Below are 20,692 nucleotides of genomic sequence, written 5' to 3'. Positions count from 1 at the left end.
TGTCTGGGGAGGCCTTAAAAATAGCTGTGAAAAGAAGAGAAGTGAAAAGCAAAGGAGAAAAGGAAAGATATAAGCATATGAATGCAGAGTTCCAAAGAATAGCAAGAAGACATAAAAGAAAGCCTTCCTCAGTGATCAATGCAAAGAAATAGAGGAAAACAACAGAATGGGAAAGACTAGAGATCTCTTCAAGAAAATTAGAGATACCAAGGGAACATTTCATGCAAAGATGGGCTCGATAAAGGACAGAAATGGTATGGACCTAACAGAAGCAGAAGATATCAAGAAGAGGTGGCAAGAATACACAGAAGAACTGTACAAAAAAGATATTCACGACCAAGGTAATCATGAGTGATGGTGTGATTACTCATCTAGAGCCAGACATCCTGGAATGTGAAGTCAAGTGGGCCTTAGAAAGCATCACTACGAAAAAAGCTAGTGGAGGTGATGGAATTCCAGTTGAGCTCTTTCAAATCCTGAAAGATGATACTGTGAAAATGCTGCAGTCAATATGCCAGCAAATTTGGAAAACTCAGCAGTGGCCACAGGACTGGAAAAGGTCAGTTTTCATTCCAACTCCAAAGAAAGGCAATGCCAAAGAATACTCAAAACTACCACACAATTGCATTCATCTCACACGCTAGTAAAGTAATGCTCAAAATTCTTCAAGCCAGGCTTCAGCAGTACATGAACCGTGAACTTCCAGATGTTCAAGCTGGTTTTAGAAAAGGCAGAGGAACCAGAGATCAAATTGCCAACATCCGCTGGATCATGGAAAAAGCAAGAGAGTTCCAGGAAAACATCTATTTCTGCTTTATGCACTATGCCAAAGCCTTTGACTGTGCGGATCACAATAAACTATGGAAAATTCTGAAAGAGATGGGAATACCAGACCACCTGACCTGCCTCTTGAGAAATCTGTATGCAGGTCAGGAAGCAACAGTTAGAACTGGACATAAAACAACAGACTGGTTCCAAATAGGAAAAGGAGTATGTCAAGGCTGTATATTGTCACCTGCTTATTTAACTTCTATGCAGAGTACATCATGAGAAACACTGGGCTGGAAGAAGCACAAGCGGGAATCAGGATTGCTGGGAGAAATAGCGATAACCTCAGATATGCAGATGACACCACCCTTATGGCAGAAAGTGAAGAGGAACTAAAAAGCCTCTTGATGAAAGTGAAAGAGGAGAGTGAAAAAGTCGGCTTAAGCTCAACATTCAGAAAACTAAGATCATGGCTTCTGGTCCCATCACTTCATGGGAAATAGATGGGGAAACAGTGGAAACAGTGTCAGACTTTATTTTGGGGGGCTCCAAAATCACTGCAGATGGTGACTGCAGCCATGAAATTAAAAGATGCTTACTCCTTGGAAGGAAAGTTATGACCAACCTAGACAGCATATTGAAAAGCAGAGACATTACTTTGCCAACAAAGGTCTGTCTAGTCAAGGCTATGGTTTTTCCAGTGGTCATGTATGGATGTGAGAGTTGGACTGTGAAGAAAGCTGAGCGCCGAAGAATTGATGCTTTTGAACTGTGGTGTTGGAGTAGACTCTTGAGAGTCCCTTGGACTGCAAGGAGATCCAACCAGTCCATCCTAAAGGAGATCAGCCCTGGGTGTTCTTTGGAAGGACTGATTCTAAAGCTGAAACTCCAGTACTTTGGCCACCTCGTGAGAAGAGTTGACTCATTGGAAAAGACTCTGATGCTGGGAGGGATTGGGGGCAGGAGGAGAAGGTGACGACAGAGGATGAGATGGCTGGATGGCGTCACCGACTCAATGGGAATGAGTTTGAGTGAACTCCGGGAGTTGGTGTTGGACAGGGAGGCCTGGCATGCTGCAATTCATGGGGTTGCAAAGAGTTGGACATGACTGAGTGACTGAACTGAACTGAATGGTTGATTATTGAAAATCATAAATATTAGTTGTCAACGACTCCTACTTGAACATTTAACAATCGTCACTCCCCCACCAAAAAGTACCCTGAACATACCCTCTAAATTACTTAATTTTCTCCAAGAAAACCTTTTGTCCTTTTCAAGTTTTGGACCCTAAATTTGTAGTTGTCATTCATACACTGCTGTATCACTTAATAAGTCTTTGGTCACATTAATATTCACAATATCTCTTTATGGAGAGATAGGGTCCTTTATTTCCCCTGCCTTTCCAGTAAATAGTTTCTCTCAATTTTGATATTCAATTTACTTATTGGTAATTTTTTATTCTGGGAGAAGAAGTTTGCCTCTCAGTATTATGCTCATAACACGTTTTCTTTATGGTGCGTGGCTGAAATTTTTCTCGCTAAGTAATTGTCCATTTATGTAATTGACGAGGTTGGTGGTAGTGCAAACAAGCATAGTTAACATTCTTAGTAAATTGGCAAGTTGTAATTGAATTTCCAGGAAATGCTATGCCTGGTGTGGCTGAGCTGCAGGGTCCTCAGGTGGGTTAGGGCAGGAAAAGCTGTTTGGCTTCTGAGACCAGCAGCATTCAGCCTGCCCCGGGGAGAGGGTCAGCCTCTTTGTTGCCACATCCTGACGAAGAACATCGTAGCAACGGCACTGGCAAAGTTCTAGATTCCCTCCCCCGACTGCTCTTGGCACGTGGGTTATACAGTGAGCATCCGCTGAGGTTTTCGTATTTCAGATCACAATTCTATTTGGCCCCAAATCTTGATTTATTAAGTGCTGCCCAGTACATGTCATGCTTTTCCTTCCTTTTTTTCTTTTTTTAAAACATTCCCTTATAATATTTTCATGCTCAGAAACCTGATGGACAGATAACAGGGCAAGAACTGCAACGCATTCTAAATTGCATGGTGGTAAAAATAAGTGATTCAGAATTCAGGGAACTAATGCGAATACTTGACCCTGGGTGCACCGGATGTGTCAACGTCAGCAGGTTTATTGAGCTAATTGAAGAGAGCCCTAAGGTGAGTTTTGCCACAACTTCACGTTTGCTTTTGTTTACGGTAGGAAACTTAAGTGTTGTTAGTGAAATAAGAGATGCAGGTGAGATATGGTTTAAATAACTGAATGCACATTTTACACCAGGGTTAATTTTAATTTTAAGCAAGAGTTGTGTTTAAAAGCTGTTTGATTTTAACTTTTAGTTTCTAAACCTGGATTCGATCCCTGGGTTGGGAAGATCCCTTGAAGAAGGGAAAGGCTACCCACTCCAGTGTTCTGGCCTGGAGAATTCCATGGGCTACAGTCCATGGGGTTGCAGAGAGTCAGACACAACTGAGCGACTTTCACTTTTCTAAATCTCACTGAGGGATGAACTTTGACATTTCCAAAAACCTTTCCTTGAATGGCAGCACTTGATACACCAGATAGAACTCCTTTTTACAGCATTTCGATAGCACTGCTAGAACCTGCCTGCCCATGCAGGAGATGTAAGAGCTGCAGTTTCAATCCCTGGGTCGGGAAGATCCCCCTGGAGGAGGGCAAGGCAACCTACTCCAGTATTCTTGCCTGGAGAATCCCATGGACAGAGGAGCCTGGTGACCTACAGTCGATGGGGTCACAGAGAGTCAGACTTGACTGAAGCGACTTAGCATGAATGCATTTGAAATAAAACAACTGCTTATTGCCTCTAGTGGCACTTTTGTATTTATTTTGGTTGAAAAGTTGATACTTTTGTTATTGTTAATCCTTCTATTAAATCCCTCTATTAAAGCTAACTTTAATAGCTATTTAGCATTTAAAAATTTTAAGGACTTTGAAAAAATCGGATTAGTTTCAGATAATGCATGCCATGGACATTAGCAGAGTTTCGTTGCAATGTTTGTTAATGACTTCTTTTTACCAGGTACAGGTTAGCTTTCAGTTTAAATACTATGGTTTGTGTGCACTCATGGTAAGTTGCTTCAGCTGTGTCTGACTCTTTGGGAACCCATGGGCTCCTGTGACCACGTGCCTCCTCTGTCCATGGGATTCTCCAGGCAGGAACACTGGAGTGGGTTGCCATGCCCTCCTCCAGAGGATCGTCCCGACGCAGGGATTGACCCACGTCTCTTACACCTCCTGCGCCGGCAGGCGGGGTCTTTACTCCTAGTGCCGCCTGGGAAGCCCATCTTGTGCACATCCTAACCCACGTCGCTGGGTCCTTCTTGAGCTGTTTCAGAAGTGAGTCCCGGAGTCCTTTCACCTGCAGAAACAGAGAACTGCAGCTTCTCCAGAGTTCCCCAGTGGGACACAGACTGTGCCAGCTCTTGTGCATCATCGCCTCTGCCCATCACCGCATCCCGGCATATTTTTGTTGTTCAGTTGCTCAGTCATGTATGAGTCTTTTTGACCCCATGGACTGCAGCACGCCAGGCTTCCATGTCCCTTACCGTCTCCTGAAGCTTGCTCAAACTCATGTCCATTCAGTTAGTGACGCCATGCAACCATCTCGTCCTCTATTGCCCACTTCTCCTCCTGTCCTCAATCTTTCCCAGCATTTGGGTCTTTTCCAGTGAGTTGGCTCTTCCCATCAGGTGGTCAAATTATTGGGACTTCAGCTGTAGCATCAGTCCTTCCGATGAATATTCAGGGATGATTTCTTTTAGGATTGACTGCACGTAGCCATCCTTTTTCTTCTTTCTTTTTTAATCAAATCCAATTTTTTTCCTCAAAAACAAAACTGTAGACATGTGAGAGTGTGCTTTCCACGTGGCCAGCATCGTGGTCAGGGCCTGCTCTAGATCAGACCCTGTCCACCTCCGGGCTTGCAGTCCTCTAACGACTGTAGCCTCGTAGATAAAGCAGAATGTCCCAACGTGATTGACGGAGTGCCTTGTGGTCCACTCTGGCCACCTCTCACAGGGTCTCCTCGCCATCCGCCAGGACCTCGGCCTCCCCAGGCTCCCTCCACCAACCTTAGCATCGCAGCTCCTGCCAGGATCCCCTTCCCACTCCCTTGTCCGGGGCCCTTCAGTAGGTCTCAGCCTTCCCAGCGATGCCCCGGACCCCTCTGATGAAGCCAACCTTGAAGTCTTCAGCCTCACACACCTGTTCCAGCCACGGGGCCACGTTTGTATCAGGATGTTGTCGTGCCTCTCGGAAGGCGGGGACTACTCTGTTTTCACTGTCAGAGGCACCCTCAAGCATAGTCCAGTGCTAGGCACCCTCACAAAGCAGTGTGTTGAGTGAATGTTAATACAAACAAATGGATTAGAAACATTGGAACACAGAGATGTGCAAATAGAGAAAATTAAGATCACTGCTAATTCTCACATGGAGGAATTGTGTTACGTTTTTACTCACTCTTGTGTGTTCTTCCAAACCTTTATACCTTTATACACACACACACTAGTTTATTGAGTTATAATTGATATATAAAAGTACACAATTTAATATACAGTATACAATTTGATGAGCTGGACATATGTATATATATATATTTTCATATATGATATATATTTTATTTTAAAATTAAATATGTAATTAGTGACTTTTAAATTTATCATCAGTTAACATATTGTTAACCCTTCAGTTCAGTTCAGTAACTCAGTCGTGTCCGACTCTTTGCGACCCCATGAACTGCAGCACACCAGGCCTCCCTGTCCATCACCAATTCCCGGAGTTCACCCAAACCCACATCCATCGAGTTGGTGATGCCATCCAGGCATCTCATCCTCTGTCATCCCCTTTTCCTCCTGCCCCCAACCCCTCCCAGCATCAGAGTCTTTTCCAATGAGTCAACTCTTTGCATGAAGTGGCCAAAGTACTGGAATTTCAGCTTTAGCATCATTCCTTCCAAACAACACCCAGGACTGATCTCCTTTAGGATGGACTGGTTGGATCTCCTTGCAGTCCAAGGGACTCTCAAGAGTCTTCTCCAACACCACAATTCAAAAGCATCAATTCTTCGGCGCTCAGCTTTCTTCACAGTTCAACTCTCACATCCATACATGACCACTGGAAAAACCATAGCCTTGACTAGACGGACCTTTGTTGGGAAAATAATGTCTCTGCTTTTTAATATGCTATCTAGGTTGGTCATAACTTTTCTTCCAAGGATTAGTGTCAGTAAAAATTCTGCTATGTAATATTAAAAGATACAGAGTATTCCCCATTGTTATAATCTAGGTGTTCATTATTTAATTTCTAGGTGATGGATTTTTTTTCACGTTTGTTGTACTTTTTAAAATAAGCACAAGTTGAATGTTGTTGTCCTCATTTCCAGACGGGGGCTGGTGGGCAGACACACCTGCTCAAGGTCTAAACTCTTGGCTAGTCAGGGACAGAACCGACAGCCCAAAGTCCGTCTGCCTCCTAAGCCCCCACTGCCTTTATGAGAGACTTGTATTTATACACATTTTCTGTTTCCCAATCAGCTGCACAAAATACCTGTCTATAAAGACACCAAGATGCCTCTCTTCCTGGCTTGGGATTCAGTAAGTAAGGCTTTCCTGTGTGGCCCCAGGGTGCTACCTCCCACCCCAGGTTACAAACATGCAACTTTGTAAATATCATTTTTTTTTTCCTGGTAGGTGGAAGAAATTATTCATGACTCGATTGCTAAGAATCTATCAGCTTTCTGTAATATGCTGCGGTCATATGACCTCGGAGACACAGGACTGATTGGGCGAAATAATTTCAAGAAAATCATGCGTGTATTCTGCCCATTTTTAACAACTGAACATTTAGTAAAGTAAGTTTTCAGGTAACAGAATTAGTTCATGTCACGTTTTCCTTAAAGTCTGTTTGATAATTCTAAAGCTTTTTCTACATGTTTTCTGCCATGTTAGTAGGTAGTCCTGGTAATAGCTTCTAGTTATTGAGCCTGTACTAAGCCTTGAACGTTGGTTGAGAACCTGGCACATATACTATATGATGAGTCCTCGCCACAAGTGTGTAAGGTTGCGTTACAACTCCTTTTCCGGAGTAAGGAGATGGAGGCCTGAAGAAGTTCAGTGAGTCCTTGGAGACACACAGGAGTGAGCCCTGGTGCCTGGGTCCCATTCTGGTCGCCGTGACTCCTATGGTTTTACTCTTCATACTGTTTACCTCCCAGGGCGTCTGGCTGTGACCAACCAGCCCATAAATGGTAGCCTGATTTATAGTTTATATATGTGATTTATAGTTGATTTTAGTTTAAAACTTACTTTGTGGTAGCTGAGCCGAAGCTGGAGGGGACAGGGATATTAGAGAAAGAAAAGAAGGGTGTCCTGAAGGCTCCATGGGTCCTGCCTGGTGTCTGTTCCACCCTGCAGGTGGAGGGGCTCATCCCCTGCAGCGTTCCGTCACTGCAGATGACCTTGACAACCTGCAGGTTGGAGCGGGACTCAGGCAGGATGGCGCCTGCCACAGGCCACCCTCAGAAACAGGCGGCCAGTGTTCCCCAGGGTGTGGGCAGTGATCTGGGAGATTCCTGTAGGTGGAAATTCAGTGGCATCACAAGGATGCTCTTTCAGTCCTTCCAAATGGAATGTTAAAAATCTTATTTTTTTACTTTGCTTCATATTACATTGGTTTAAAGTGAACCAGTTGTTGGCCTCTCAAGTCTCCTTTCTGTGAACACACATAGCCCCTTTTCCCCGTGGCTTATAAGAAGTGGGAGCAAGGCTTTCCCCATCAGGAGGGGCTTTTGAGAGCTTGGTGTGCTGGGCCGGCTGTTTGCGTCCATCCAGTTTACAGAACTCTTGGAGGAAGATCAGTGTGCTTGGGGCGACGGGAAGAAACAAAGCAAAGGGGAGAAGCAGGTGACAGCAAGTCCAGAGGAGGTTCTAGAGGAGCTCAGGGAGGGGCGAGGGCCTGGGCTGGGTAGCTGGCGGAGGCGGAGGCCACGTGGATGTCCGTGTCTGCAGGGCTGGCTTGTGACTTTGCTGTGTGCTCAGTCCCAGGGGAGAGGGGGAGAGAGAGAGAGAGAGAGAGAGAGAGAGGGAGGGAGAGAGAGAGAGAGGGAGGGAGAGGGAGAGAGAGAGGGAGGGAGAGCGAGGGAGAGGGAGAGAGAGGGAGAGGGAGAGAGAGGGAGAGGGAGAGAGAGGGAGGAGCCCAGCACTGGCCGGGCAGTTCAGTTGTTCTTCCACTTGGTCTGCCACTCTGAGTGTTGCATGAGTCTCCTGCTCTGGCCATCCTGTTATATCAATAAAAAAAAAGTGAAGTTGCTCAGTCATGTCCAACTCTTTGCGACCCCACCAGGCTCCTCCATCCATGGAATTTTCCAAGCAAGAGTACTGGAGTGGGTTGCCATTTCCTTCTCCAGGGGATCTTCCCGACCCAGGGATCGAACCTGGGTCTCCTGCATTGCAGGCAGACGCTTTACCATCTGAGCCACCAGAGAAGCCCCTGTTATATCAATCAGTTCAGTTCAGTTCAGTCGCTCAGTCGTGTCCGACTCTGCGACCCCATGAACTGCAGCATGCTAGGCCTCCCTGTCCATCACCAGCTCCCAGAGTCCACCCAAACCCATGTCCATTGTGTCAGTGATGCCATCCAACCATTTCATCCTCTGTCGTCCCCTTCTCCTCCTGTCCTCAATCCCTCCCAGCATCAGGGTCTTTTCCAATGAGTCAGCTCTCTGCATCAGGTGGCCAAAGTATTGGAGTTTCAGCTTCAACATCAGTCCTTCCAAAGAACACCCAGGACTGATCTCCTTTAGGATGGACTGGTTGGATCTCCTTGCAGTCCAGGGGACTCTCAAGAGTCTTCTCCAACACCACAGTTCAAAAGCATCAATTCTTCTGTGCTCAGCTTTCTTTAATAGGTTTACAGAAATCCCTTCATTTACTGGCGGTGGTTGGGGGTAGGGGATGCGGGGATGTCTAACATGGGGAAAAGAGATGCAGAAGCACCCAGCATGGCGTGCGAGCACCAGAGTACCATGCACACACCATTCTGGAAGCCCGGAGGGTGGGGCCAGGGCACGGAAGGCGAGCAGCTTCCCATGGACGGGAGGCTGGAACCCGGAGAAGAAAGGGAAGAGCCTTGCAAGACGTGGGGCAGCAGGGGACGCTCCCGCGGGACAGGTGGGCGGGATACATGGGGAGAGCGGCAGGGGCCTGCGGCACAGGGCAGGAAGGGTGGGCGAGAAGGACGGGCACCACCCCCCCAGGGGACCGGAGTCATCAAGTAGGCAGGGTCCTCCACAGGGCCTGAGAGCCGCCAGGACGGAGGGCTCTGAAAATGCCCCTGCCCCGGTCTGCAGGCCTGCAGGATGCGGGTGCACCGAGTCCCTGTCGCCTCTGCCATTCAGCCCACAGCCGAGAAGCGGAGCTGAGGGGCAACCGGAGGCCGCGAGAGGGTCTAGCGGGGGCGAGTTGCCACGCCAGGTCTGTGCTCTGTAAACACGGCTCTGGCTCCGGGGACGGGAATGGGTGTAAGGGGGTCAAAGGGGAAGGAAGGGGCCGGAAGAAGGAGGGGCAAAGGACCGTGGGGCCGGCTGCTCCGGGCTGGTCTGGGCAGCAGAGGAACCGCCCGCTGACTCTGGACAGGGAGGCTGACGGCCGAGGGTGGAGGGGTCTCCGGGGATGCCTGGGGCTGCTCGAGAGGTGGGAGAGACAGGGCCACTGAGGGAGCAGATGGAGTTGGCCAGTCGGGGGTGAAAGCGCCAGAAAAAGGGCTGCAGGAAGACGTGGGCCTCAGAGGGGAGTCCGGGCCGGGACGAGACCCCGGCGTCCTCACACCTACCGCTTGCTCGTTTGTTTGTTCGACAAGCGCTTGTCTGGGGTCCACGGTGGACCAGCTGGCTGAGGTGAGCGGGCCTCGGGCAGGACCTGAGGCCACCACCAGGCAACCAGGGCCCCGGCTGGTCCAGCAGCAGAGGAGGCCAAGAAGCTTGGGGTGATGGGACCGGATGGGGGTGCCTGAGGCTAAGGGGGCAGGGAGCCAGCGAGGTCAGAGGTCACAAAGGAAGCAAGTGGGGTGAGCAGTTAGGTGGGGGGAGACCCAGCAGGTCCTCGGGAGGTGTGTGGAGCAGAGAGGGCAGGGTCAGGGAGGGAGTCAGCTGGCTTCACAGACAGGCTCTGGCGTGCCTGCGGGCTGGGAAAAGCGGGAGACTGCAGCCAGCATCTGCAGAGGAGAAGCAGATGGAGCCAGGGAGGGAAGAGGGGTTATGGGATGCTGACCTAGGAGTCGCCTCTCCAGACTTCTCAACGTAGGGGGAGGCGAGATCGGTTGCTGAGGGGGGAGCTCGCCGGTGGAATAGGAGGCTTGGGAGTTGTTAAATGTTTGCAGCGGCTTCCAGGGGCCAGCAGAGGGGAACCTCTTGAGGTCTCCATTTACTTGTCCCTAAAAGGAGGGTGTCGCCCAACGACATTCATGTTCTACTTGAGTACACTTTATTTTCTTTATATCAACTCCTCTTTTTCTGAAGTATATTAACTTTTTTAAAAAAAGGCTTTTCTTACATGTTAAAACAGCATCACTCGCTATAAAGAGGTTACACTAAGTCTGCCTTTCATGAAAACAGTATGATTAAATCCTAATGAGATGTCTCTATCTGCCAAAGGCTCTAAGCAGAAGGCTTGCTATTGCTTTGTTAAAATGTAGGTTAATAAACAGAAAAAAATATGAGTTATGTTTGATACCACTTGAAGTAAAAGAAATGCAAATTTGCAAACGCGTGGAAAGAGCAGAAAAGAGGAGAAGGTGGTTCTCGAGTGTGTGCTGGTGGGTGTGTAAATGACAAAGCCTCTTTGGAAAGCAGTTTGGTGTAACAAGGGGCTTTCCTGGTGGCTCAGATGGTGAAGAATCTGTCTGCAATGTGGGGGACCTGGGTTTGATCCCTGGGTGGGAAAGATCCCTGGAGAAGGGAATGGCTGCCCACTGCAGAATTCTTCCTTGGAGAATCCCATGGACAGAGGAGTCTGGCAGGCCCCATTCTATGGGCTTGCAAAGAGTTAGACACGACGGAGTGACTGACACTTTGACTTTTTCACTTTGGTGTGATAAGAACCACCCCTGCCCACTTTGTCGCTGTGGTTCTTCTAGAAATACGTACCATGAGTACATGTGGAGGTTCAGGGTGTGTTTGGAAAACCACTGGCTGAACAGCCAGGAGTGTGGGTTGGGGTGGGGTGGGCAGGAAGTGAGGATGAACCCAAGCTTCTGGCTCAAGCACCTGGGGACTCAGGATCGTCATCTGAGCTGGGGGAGGCTGAGGGGGACAGTTTCTGGGGGTAGAAATCAGAAGTTTCATTTTAGACATGTTAACTTGGAAAGGAGATTGGTGGACATCTCACCACCCAGAGTGGCAGGACACTCCGTTCGCCCCCTTCTCCACCTTCCCCTGACCCCACCTCCCGGGTACTCCCCACCTGTCGCCCAGCTGCACTTTTCATGGCTCCTGTCATTTGTTTATGCTTATTACCTGTGCCACCTCCCGAGGACATAAAACGTGGAGACTGTCTCTTCCGGCTGAAGCCCCAGTACCTAGGAGTGGAAGAGTGCCTGGCTCACGGACAGGGCGAGGAAATGAATGAATGAATGGGTGAACTTTAGTGGGTTGATCATGCAGGCACCTGGATTTTTGAGATGGAAGCCTTTCTATCCCTTCTCCATTGTGTAACCAGTCTGTCTAAACTACAAAGTGAAGTTGCTCAGTCGTGTCCAACTCTTTGCGACCCCATGGACTGTATGTAGCCTACGAGGCTCCTCTGTCCATGGGATTTTCCAGGCAAGAGTACTGGAGTGGGTTTCCATTTCTTTCTCCAGGGGATCTTCCCAACCCAGGGATCAAACCCGGGTCTCCTGCATTGCAGGGGCAGATGCTTTACCATCTGAGCTACCAAGGAAGTCCTATAGAGATGATCACATTAAAACCCTGCTTGAAGCACTTGGGTGTCCTCTTGCCATTAGGAAAACACCAGCTGCTTTAACAGAATGTGGCTTCCCGGCCCCTCAGGATCCTCAAGCCCTTCTGGAACTCGGGCTCTGTAGCCAGAAGGCCTGGGTTCAAATCCCAGCTCGGCCCTGAACAAGCTGTGAACTTGGGCAAGTGCTGAGATGAGAGCTGTGGTGAGGACCAAATGAGGTGGTAGACACAAAGCCTGCCACCCAGGGTCAAGCGCACGGGGAGCTCTCATTTGCTGCAGCCATTCCCACAGGTCCTAGCTCAGCAAGGCTGATGCTGAGCTCTCTGTTGTGTCCGGGTTTTCAGATGATCTGTTCCCTCCTTTCAGAACGAGCACTTCCCCAGCCTCTTGCAGCTCCGTGAGGTGGGCTTGCTCTGCATTCGGAGCATGGAGTCTTAACCACTGGACCACCAGGGGAGTCTCAAACTAACCCATATTTAAATAATACAATTGGAAGAAATCCATCAAGTGTATACATCTCTGTGAACCCATCACAAGCTGTCAATCCAGACACTAAACTTTTTCATCGTCCTTAAAGCTTCCTTGTGCCCTTTGCAATCCCTCTCTTCCACCCACCTGGCACCATGTCACTGCAGATGACTTGGCATTTTCTAGGATTCTCTGTAAATGCAAGCCTACAAGATGCCAGGTTTTATTCACCAAGCATAATGTCTGTGCGGCTCACTCACGCTGTTGTGTGTATCCACAGTTGGTTCTTGGTCATTGCAGAGTAGGCTTCTGTTTTATGGCCTTCCCCAGCCTTGTGGATCCACTCATCTACGGATGGGCGTTTGGTTTGTTCCTAGTTTTTGCTCTTACAATGAAAGCCACAGGTATTATACAAGTCTTTGTGAAGACATACGTTTTTATTTCTTCCGGCCACGTGCCTATGGGTGGGATAGCTAGATCCTCTGATGAGTATACATTCGGTTGCCCCACAGTCTTCCAAAGTGGGAGCACCACCTCGCACTCCACCAGCCATGGAGGAGACCTGTAGCCACTCACCTCCTTGCCAACACTTCATAGGCTCTGTCTTATTTCAGCTGTTCTAATGGGCGTGTTCTAATTATTTTTAAAATTCAGACTCTGCAGTAAGTTTCAGGATATTGCTTCAGGAAGAATCCTTTACAAGAAACTTTTGGCATGCCTAGGAATTAATCGCCCACCCACTGTCTCTCCAGTTTCCATGCCAAAGGGTCAACTGTTAAATGAGCATCTTCAAAAAGAGGAGCAGCCACTGCCAGACCATTCTGAGAGGTAAAACAAAACGAAAGCATGTATTAAAACCACGGTGCCTACTGCGGGATGTGTTAGTTGCTCAGTCGTGTCCGACTCTTTGCAACCCCGTGGACAGTAGTCCACTGGACTGCGCCAGTCTCTTCTGTCCGTGGAATTCTACTGCAAGGTAGACAGTAAATATTTGTTGACCAAAATGGGTATTTAAGTATTTTGGGATTTAAATAAGAAAGATGGCAAATGATGAATACAGTGATTAGAGTCAGGGTGTTTTAGAGCAAGCAGAGGTCTTAGGACCATGCTGCGCTGACTTACTAATTCTAGGACTGAAAGCGCTGAGGCCTGAGAGGAGGTCTGGGGCTGGCCTCACATTATTTGGGCTTCCGAGGTGGCGCGAGTGGTGAAGAAGCCCCTGCCTGGGTCGGGACGATACCCTGGAGGAGGAAACGGCAGCCCACTCCAGTGGAATCCCACGCACAGAGGAGCTGGCGGGCTACAGTCCATAGGGTCTCAGAGAGTTGGACACAAATGAAAGTGACTTTTCGTGCTCAGGTTATTTACAAACTTAGTGGACACCCTGAGGGAAGGACCCAGGACGTTCAGCTCCCAAAGAACCCATCTGCCACTCAACTATTACCTCCCTGCAGTCACACTTACTTTTTTCCAGAGTTGTAGCTTCCTTACTGCTTATAATATTTATTGCAAGATATACTCATAACACTGGTTAACATTTTCTAACATGAATGATAGAATTACTTAAATGATTGCCAGATAGAATCGTAACAGTAAAACATACTTAGTAAATCCATTAAAAGTCAGACTGATGAATATTCTGGCCCTTCATTTTGAAAAATATAGGTTTAGTCTAATGAAAAGATATTATTGTAACTTGCTTGTTCTATAGCTTGTAATAAATCCATAAGGAAAGGTAAAATGTAGAACTAATCGGCCGACTTCACTTTGTCATATCCCCTTTAAAAAATTCTCAAGTGTAGAGCAATGGGAATATTTTAATGCTAAGGTGATGAAATTTGAATATCTGGGCACTTTAATAGTAGCTGCTTTATAGATGAGTAGAAAGATGGTATTTTAAGAGAAAGGTAAAAGATTCTATGAAGAGCTACGCCTGCCTCCCAAAAAAAAGCAGTGAGAGAAGCGCTGGCAATTTAACATTTCATCAAACGTGGGCATTCCTGGAGAGCTCTTAGAGCTGACAGAAGCAGCAGGTGAGGGGCCCAAGTCCATTCTCAGGACCACCTCATGGCCATCAAAACGAGGTCTGGGAGACTGCAGGAGGGCTGGAGAGTAATTACCCTTCAAAGACACGTAGATTGTCACACTCAGACACAGAGCACACCGCATAAGATCTGTATTAGATAAATTAAATTGATTTTGCGAATCAACTTGGATCAATTGTGGACATCCCTTCCTTCCCATGGCTGTCTGATGATCTTTGATTTGGGGACCACGAAACAGCCTGTTTAATTTAAGGCTGTGTAGCAAGGCTCTGACTTTGCATTTTCCCAGTTCACTAAAGTATCCTTTCTCAGCCGTGTCTTCCCACTCACACACCAGATTCAGCCAGCTCAAAGCACAGCTGAAAACCTCAGGGGTGACGCCAGCCCCTGACCCAAAGCTCCCCACCCGGGCCTGATGCCTTGTGCTGGGACCTCAGCCGCGGAGGGGGAGCTTTTCCTGACACAGTGAGACAGAGTGCTGGCCTGGCTCTGAAGCTACGAGCCACGGGCGTGTAGACGTCCCCAAGTCACTCCCTTGACCTCAGCGTCTGTCTGCTTGTTTGTGAAAAGGGGATGGAAAACCCCCGTGTTGTCCTGGGTTGAACCATAAGTGGGTGAGGTCTGTAGCAGGGGTCCCCAACCTCCAGGACCTCATGCCTGGTGATCTGAGGTGGAGCTGATGTAATAACAATAGAAGTGAAGTGCACAATAAGTGCAGTGAGCTTACATCACCCCCAAAGCATCCCTCCCCCATTCCATGGAAAAACTGTCCTCCACAAAACCGGTCCGTGGTGCCAAGAAAGGTTGGGGGCTGCTGGCTTACAGAAAGCACGCTGCTGCACCTTGCCTGCTTGTGATTTTAGAGCCACGCCCGCTGAGAGCCAAGGTGCCGTGACCAGGAACGTGACCAAGGATGAAGTCATTGAAAAGCTCAAAAGCTGTATACGGCAGCAGGACCCAGCATTCAGAAAACGATTTCTCGACTTCACCAAGGAGCCTAATGGCAAAATTCACACACATGACTTCAAGAAGGTAGGAGAGTAAGATTTCTCTGCGTTTCTTCCTTTCCTGAAGGAAGTTCAGTTGTCTTACTGTGCTTGCTACCAGGCTCTAAAGGCACAAGCATTAAGTTTTTTTTCAGTCAGGGTTTATTCCAGGGCAAAACGGATTCATTTCTAGGCATCTTCCGACAATGTAAAAGGATTCTTCTGGCCAAAAATGTCCTTTGCAACTTTCTTCAGAATATGCTTCTGATGTGAATGCGGCTGGGTTTTGATAGTTAACCTTTCAAAACAAAGAGTTCATCGGTGCTTTCCTTGGCCATCACTGAGGACCCAGCTCCGTGTGCGAGGTGGGGCGGTGGGGGGGGGCGGGGCTGCTCAGGCCCCTCCCCAGCCCTGCCAGCGAGGGGTTCCCGGGATGCTGTGATAACAGAGCTGCAGTTTGTGCCTCAAGAAAGTGAGGGAAAAAAGAAAAACTGGCAGTGAAAATGGGAAGCTCAGAGTGCTGATTTGCATGTGCTTATGGGAACTGGTAAGGTTCGTGCCAGAAAGAACTCACTTTGAAGGGTTCTGCACAGACTTCTCCGGAATGAATTTGAACAATTGCTTAAAATTCCTATTATGATCCCCCTAGTTCATCATCTGCAGCTATTTTTAAGGGAAACCTTGCCTCTAATACGTAGTAGTGTCCGTGTGGACACCTTCAGAAGAAGGCAGTGAAATATATTTCCAATAAGAGAAATAATCATATTAGCAGCTGCAGTTTATCTAGTGCCTGCCCCCATGCCAAGTGCTGAAATGGGCTCTGTCCGAATCTCATTTCCAAGCTTCTCATCGGCAGCAGTGTGGAGGGTGGGTGGAGGAGGGGGCCGGCTAGTGGGGGAAGGGGGAAGGGATTAGATGGCTGTGGAAACAGTCCAGACCTCCCCTTCCCCAAGCAAGAGACACGGAAGTGGAGGATCTATGTTTGTGCGCCTAAGGGGCCCAGTGAGGAGACATGGGGCTAACGGGTAAGGGAGAGGAAAGAGTCAAGGATGGTTCCGCGAGTTCTGGCTGGGGGGACCAGGAACTGGTAACCAGCCATTGCCGGCTGACAAGAGCAGCTTCGGTGGGTAAATGGGCAGGAATCATGGAACTCTCCCAGGGCCTGGTCCCGGGTTCCACCCCAAATCACCTGGCAAATGGGGCCTCTTTGTGTTTGACTCTGATTCTTTTTTTTTTTTTTTATTAAAATTTTTGATTTTTGTTTGTGCTGGGTCTTCGTTGCTGCGCGGGCTTTTCTCTGATTACAGCAAGTAGCTGCTCTCCAGTTGCGGTGCGCGGGCTTCTCATCGCGCTGGCTCCTCTTGTTGTGGAGCACAGGCTTTAGGCTGCATGGACTCCAACAGTTGCAGCTCGCAGGCTGCAGAGCACAGGATCACTTGTGGTGCTCAGGCTTAGTTGCCGCATGGCCATGGCGTGCAGGATCTTCCTGGACCAGGGATCCAACCTAGGTCCCCTGCGTTGGCAGGTGGGTTCTCAACCACCAGGCCTGCAGGAAAGCCCCTGCTTCATTTCTTTATTCTGCCTGTTTATCTTCCTCCAGTAAAAACACATGCTCCAAAGGTAGACGTTTTTATCTCTTTTGGACAGGGATGCATCCCAGTACTTGGCATGCGGTAGGGCCCAGAGGACATTTGCTGGATGAACAGGTGAACCTGAAGAGTTAACTAGAATCCCCAGGGGAGCCTGAAGGGCCACCACCTGCGGAGTGAGGCAAGCAGGTGCTTCAGAAGCCAGTAGGGATTCCTAAACATGAGGCTGGTTCCCCTCTCCACCTGGCGAACCCACCCTGGCCCCCTTCTCTGCCCCCTGCCCGTCTCTGCTTTCCGGCCAAGTGGAGGGGCAGCTGCAGCTCTGCTCTTGCTTCCCAGTGGCACCGGCATGCTTCTCCCCTCCCTGGTTGCTGGCTTCCTGGAGACACGCCAGTGGGCGGCAGTGGGTGCGGAAGAAAACAGAAAACACCAGAGGATGGAGATGCAGGGAGAGAAGCCTGTTGTTTCAGGAGACTTAACAACCGGTTCACGGCGAACACAATTAGGGAAGTATTCTACTGGCTTCCCTCCTAGTGACTTGTTGGGTTTAACCTTTGAAAACCTCCTGTCGTGACCAGCCGTTTAACTTGAAGATCAATAATCGTGGAGTGACTTTCCACCATCTGCTGGGGACCCAGATTTCAACTCTAGAGGCTGGTAACCTCAAAGCGTTATGTAAATGTACATTTTCATTGTTAAATTATTTACTGATGAGAGTGATTCTACCACTGGTGAAGTCAGAGCTGGGAAAATCATGGGCTTATACTGTAGAAAGAAACCAGAATTTAGATTGGACATAATGCAAGGCATCCAGATGTTAAAGGTTTGGGAATACCCAACTTCAGTGGCAAGGAAACCTTTGAAACCAACTCGGCAGAGAGCTTTAAGTGTTAATGATGACTAATTCTGTAATGGGAATAATAGCAATGATAATAACCATGATGATAATGCTAACCATTGCTAGAATAGTGATGGTATCGCTACACTGACTGAGCACTTACTGCCTCTGCCAGTGTGCAGGCACTGGGGGTGTTGCTTGACAAGCACTATTTGTAACTGCCACAGGAGCCCCATGAGATATAGATCACATTATACCCACTTCACAGATGAGGAGACCAAAGCTTAGGACTTAAGATCATGGCTCAGCGTGGTTCAGCTGGTAAGCCATTCAGACACTCGAATTTGAATCCATGCCAGTCTGTATCAGCCTCAGACCCTTGCTGGGAGTGATACTGGCTTGGTGGGTGTCATACAGGCTGTGTGTGTGTGTGTGCTTATTAACTCAGTCATGTCCGACTCTTTGTGGCCCCATGGACTGGGGCCCTCCAGGCTCCTCTGTCCATGGGATTTTCCAGGCAAGAACACAGGAGTGGGTAGCTATTCCCTTCTCCAGGGGATCTTCTTGACTCGGCATTGAACCTGGGTTTCCCACATTGCAGACAGATTCTTTACCTTCTGAGCCACCAGGGAAGCCCATACAGGCTAGCTGGGCACAATCGATGGCAACTTTGAGCTTGGATCTGGCCTCAGAGTGTGGTAAGGACAGTACTTTTAATAAGAATGCCCTTCACTGCTTCCTACCAGTCTGGTTGTGGGGAGGCAATGTTCTTGCCCTCTCTTCCCCCAGATCTCTGTCTTACCAGTTAGTAGGGCAGTGGCTGCATAGTCTCAAGCCCAGGGCATTGGGAGTGAAGCTCTAAGTCCTGTATACCCACTTGCCCAGTTCTGTGTCCATGTACTTGTTCATCCTTTGAACACAGGCAGCGCTTTGTCGTTGGCTTGAATACCTTGCAAACCATCACTTGTAAAAATCACTACAGATAGTGACTGCAGCCATGAAATTAAAAGACACTTGCTCCTTGGAAGAAAAGCTGTGACCAACCTAGACAGCATATTCAAAAGCAGAGACGTTACTTTGCCGACAAAGGTTCCATCTAGTCAAAGGTATGGTTTTTCCAGTAGTCACGTACGGATGTGAGAGTTTAGAACATAAAGAAAGCTGAGTGCCAAAGAATTGATGTTTTTGAACTGTGGTGTTGGAGAAGACTCTTGAGAGTCCCTTGGACTGCAAGGAGATCCAACCAGTCCATCCTAAAGGAGATCAGTCCTGGGTGTTCATTGGAAGGACTGATGCTGAAGCTGAAACTCCAATACTTTGACCACCTGATGAGAAGAACCGACTCACTGGAAAAGACCCTGATGCTGGGAAAGACTGAAGGCAGGAGGAGAAGGGCACGACAGAGGATGAGATGGTTGGATGGCATCACTGATACAATGGACGTGAGTCTGAGCAACCTCCAGGAGTTGGTGATGGACAGGGAAGCCTGGCATGCTGCAGTCCATGGGGTCACAAAGAGTCGGACACGACCAAGTGACTGAACTGAACTGAATACCTTGCACTCTAAATTAGAAGTCTGATTTATTCTTAGCAGCCATCACCTTCCCTATGGTTAGAGGCAGGAGGTGATGGGCTATACAGGTCCTCTTAGGAGAGACCCATGAGAACAGAATCCAGAGCCAGGTGGGAGCTGACAGGTCACTGCGTCCCTGCATGGTCATCACTGAGACTGTTATTGTTTTCACCTCCCGGGTCAGGCGGCTTTTGTCTGTTATGCAAACTCTTATTTGTTAACTGGTAATTGAACTTTCCCCCTTTTCTGTCTTGAGTGTTGGAGATATCAGAGTTTCTGGTTAGTGTAAGATAACCAGGGACCCCACACTGAGTTGAGAGCCCTGATAGAGGCAGAGCTACTGGGGTTTTCATGAACTCAGTGTGTTTTTCATGGTCAAGTATGCAATTTCCACTGTGGGAGGGAAAAGGACTGTTCTTTCTGGAATTGTACTAGCCTGGTCTTTGTATTTCACATCAAGCATTAAATCATTGTTCACAACAACCCTATGACACATATTCTGTCTCTCAGGAGACCCCCCTCTTCTGCTTCGTTGCTCTGGCCTCTGCACCACAAATCCTGTGACTTCCATGTGTTTTCAAATGTGCCAATTTATTTAAATAATGAGTCAAGAACTTGTAATGTTGCAGAAAACCATTTTTGAATTTTAGGATGATCTAGAATCTTTATATTCCTTCTCTGGATACATTTTCCCCCTTTCCATATCCTTCTTTGCTGAATTAGCAGCAAACCCCCAAAACAGTAGCTTAAATTTTTAAAGTGGCTATTTTTCTCCTGTAAGAGAGGAGTCCGAGATTGTTGCCATAGGGTCAGTGCAGCCACTCTACATTGTCTTCAGAAAGCCAGGTTGCTTCTAGCTTCTTACTCTTCCAGTCTTATCCTCATGTATACAAGATAGCTGCTGGAGCACCAGCTATCACACACATGTTTCAGGCATAAAGAAAGGAAAAAGGGAAGGGCAAAGGCTTGAGCCAGAGAAGTCTTTCTTTCTTAAAGGGCTTTTTTGGAAGCTCTTCAAACTTAACATTTTGTTATAATGTATCATAAGCTTCCACTTACATGCACACTTTTTGGCTGGGTACATTACTACCTCCAGAAAAAGCAAGGTCCTGCTCCTATGGGAGAAGGAGAGAATACACATTAGGCAGGCAAATACAACAGTCTCTGCCATCCTTTCTCTTGGTAAATGTTGTGAGGGTGCCTGTTCCACACTTGCAATAGGACTAAGCCACATGGAGACATGGATAAAGCAGAAGCTTCATTGCCTGGGACTAGTGACCCACGGGGAACATAAAGTGACTAAACACCCAAGGACACATAAGTCAAGATTAGTCTAATTGAGTAATTAGACTAATTGAGCTATTCCATCCATCAGGAATTTGAGGGCAGCTCTACAATTCTGGTTCCCTGTAATTGGCTGTTCCTAATGGGAAATTGTTATTC

At 48.0% G+C, this 20,692-nt stretch overlaps 1 protein-coding gene across 8 annotated transcripts in view; it reads left to right on the top strand.

The window, feature by feature from the left end:
• Positions 1–20,692, top strand: part of EFCAB6 (EF-hand calcium binding domain 6) — a 253,930-nt gene that overhangs the window by 119,630 nt on the left and 113,608 nt on the right. For all 8 annotated transcript variants that reach the window (XM_061418797.1, XM_061418799.1, XM_061418798.1 and 5 more), the window contains 5 exons: positions 2,769–2,936; positions 6,330–6,389; positions 6,486–6,646; positions 12,873–13,046; positions 15,127–15,295. In XM_061418797.1, the coding sequence (XP_061274781.1) occupies positions 2,769–2,936; positions 6,330–6,389; positions 6,486–6,646; positions 12,873–13,046; positions 15,127–15,295 (732 nt within the window). The remainder of the gene's footprint in view (positions 1–2,768; positions 2,937–6,329; positions 6,390–6,485; positions 6,647–12,872; positions 13,047–15,126; positions 15,296–20,692) is intronic.

Source organism: Bos javanicus, chromosome 5 (genome assembly GCF_032452875.1).
Source record: "Bos javanicus breed banteng chromosome 5, ARS-OSU_banteng_1.0, whole genome shotgun sequence".
Taxonomy (NCBI): Eukaryota; Metazoa; Chordata; class Mammalia; order Artiodactyla; family Bovidae; genus Bos; species Bos javanicus.
The sequence above is the reverse complement of the archived record's forward strand: the minus strand, read 5'-3'. Positions and strand labels throughout refer to the sequence as shown.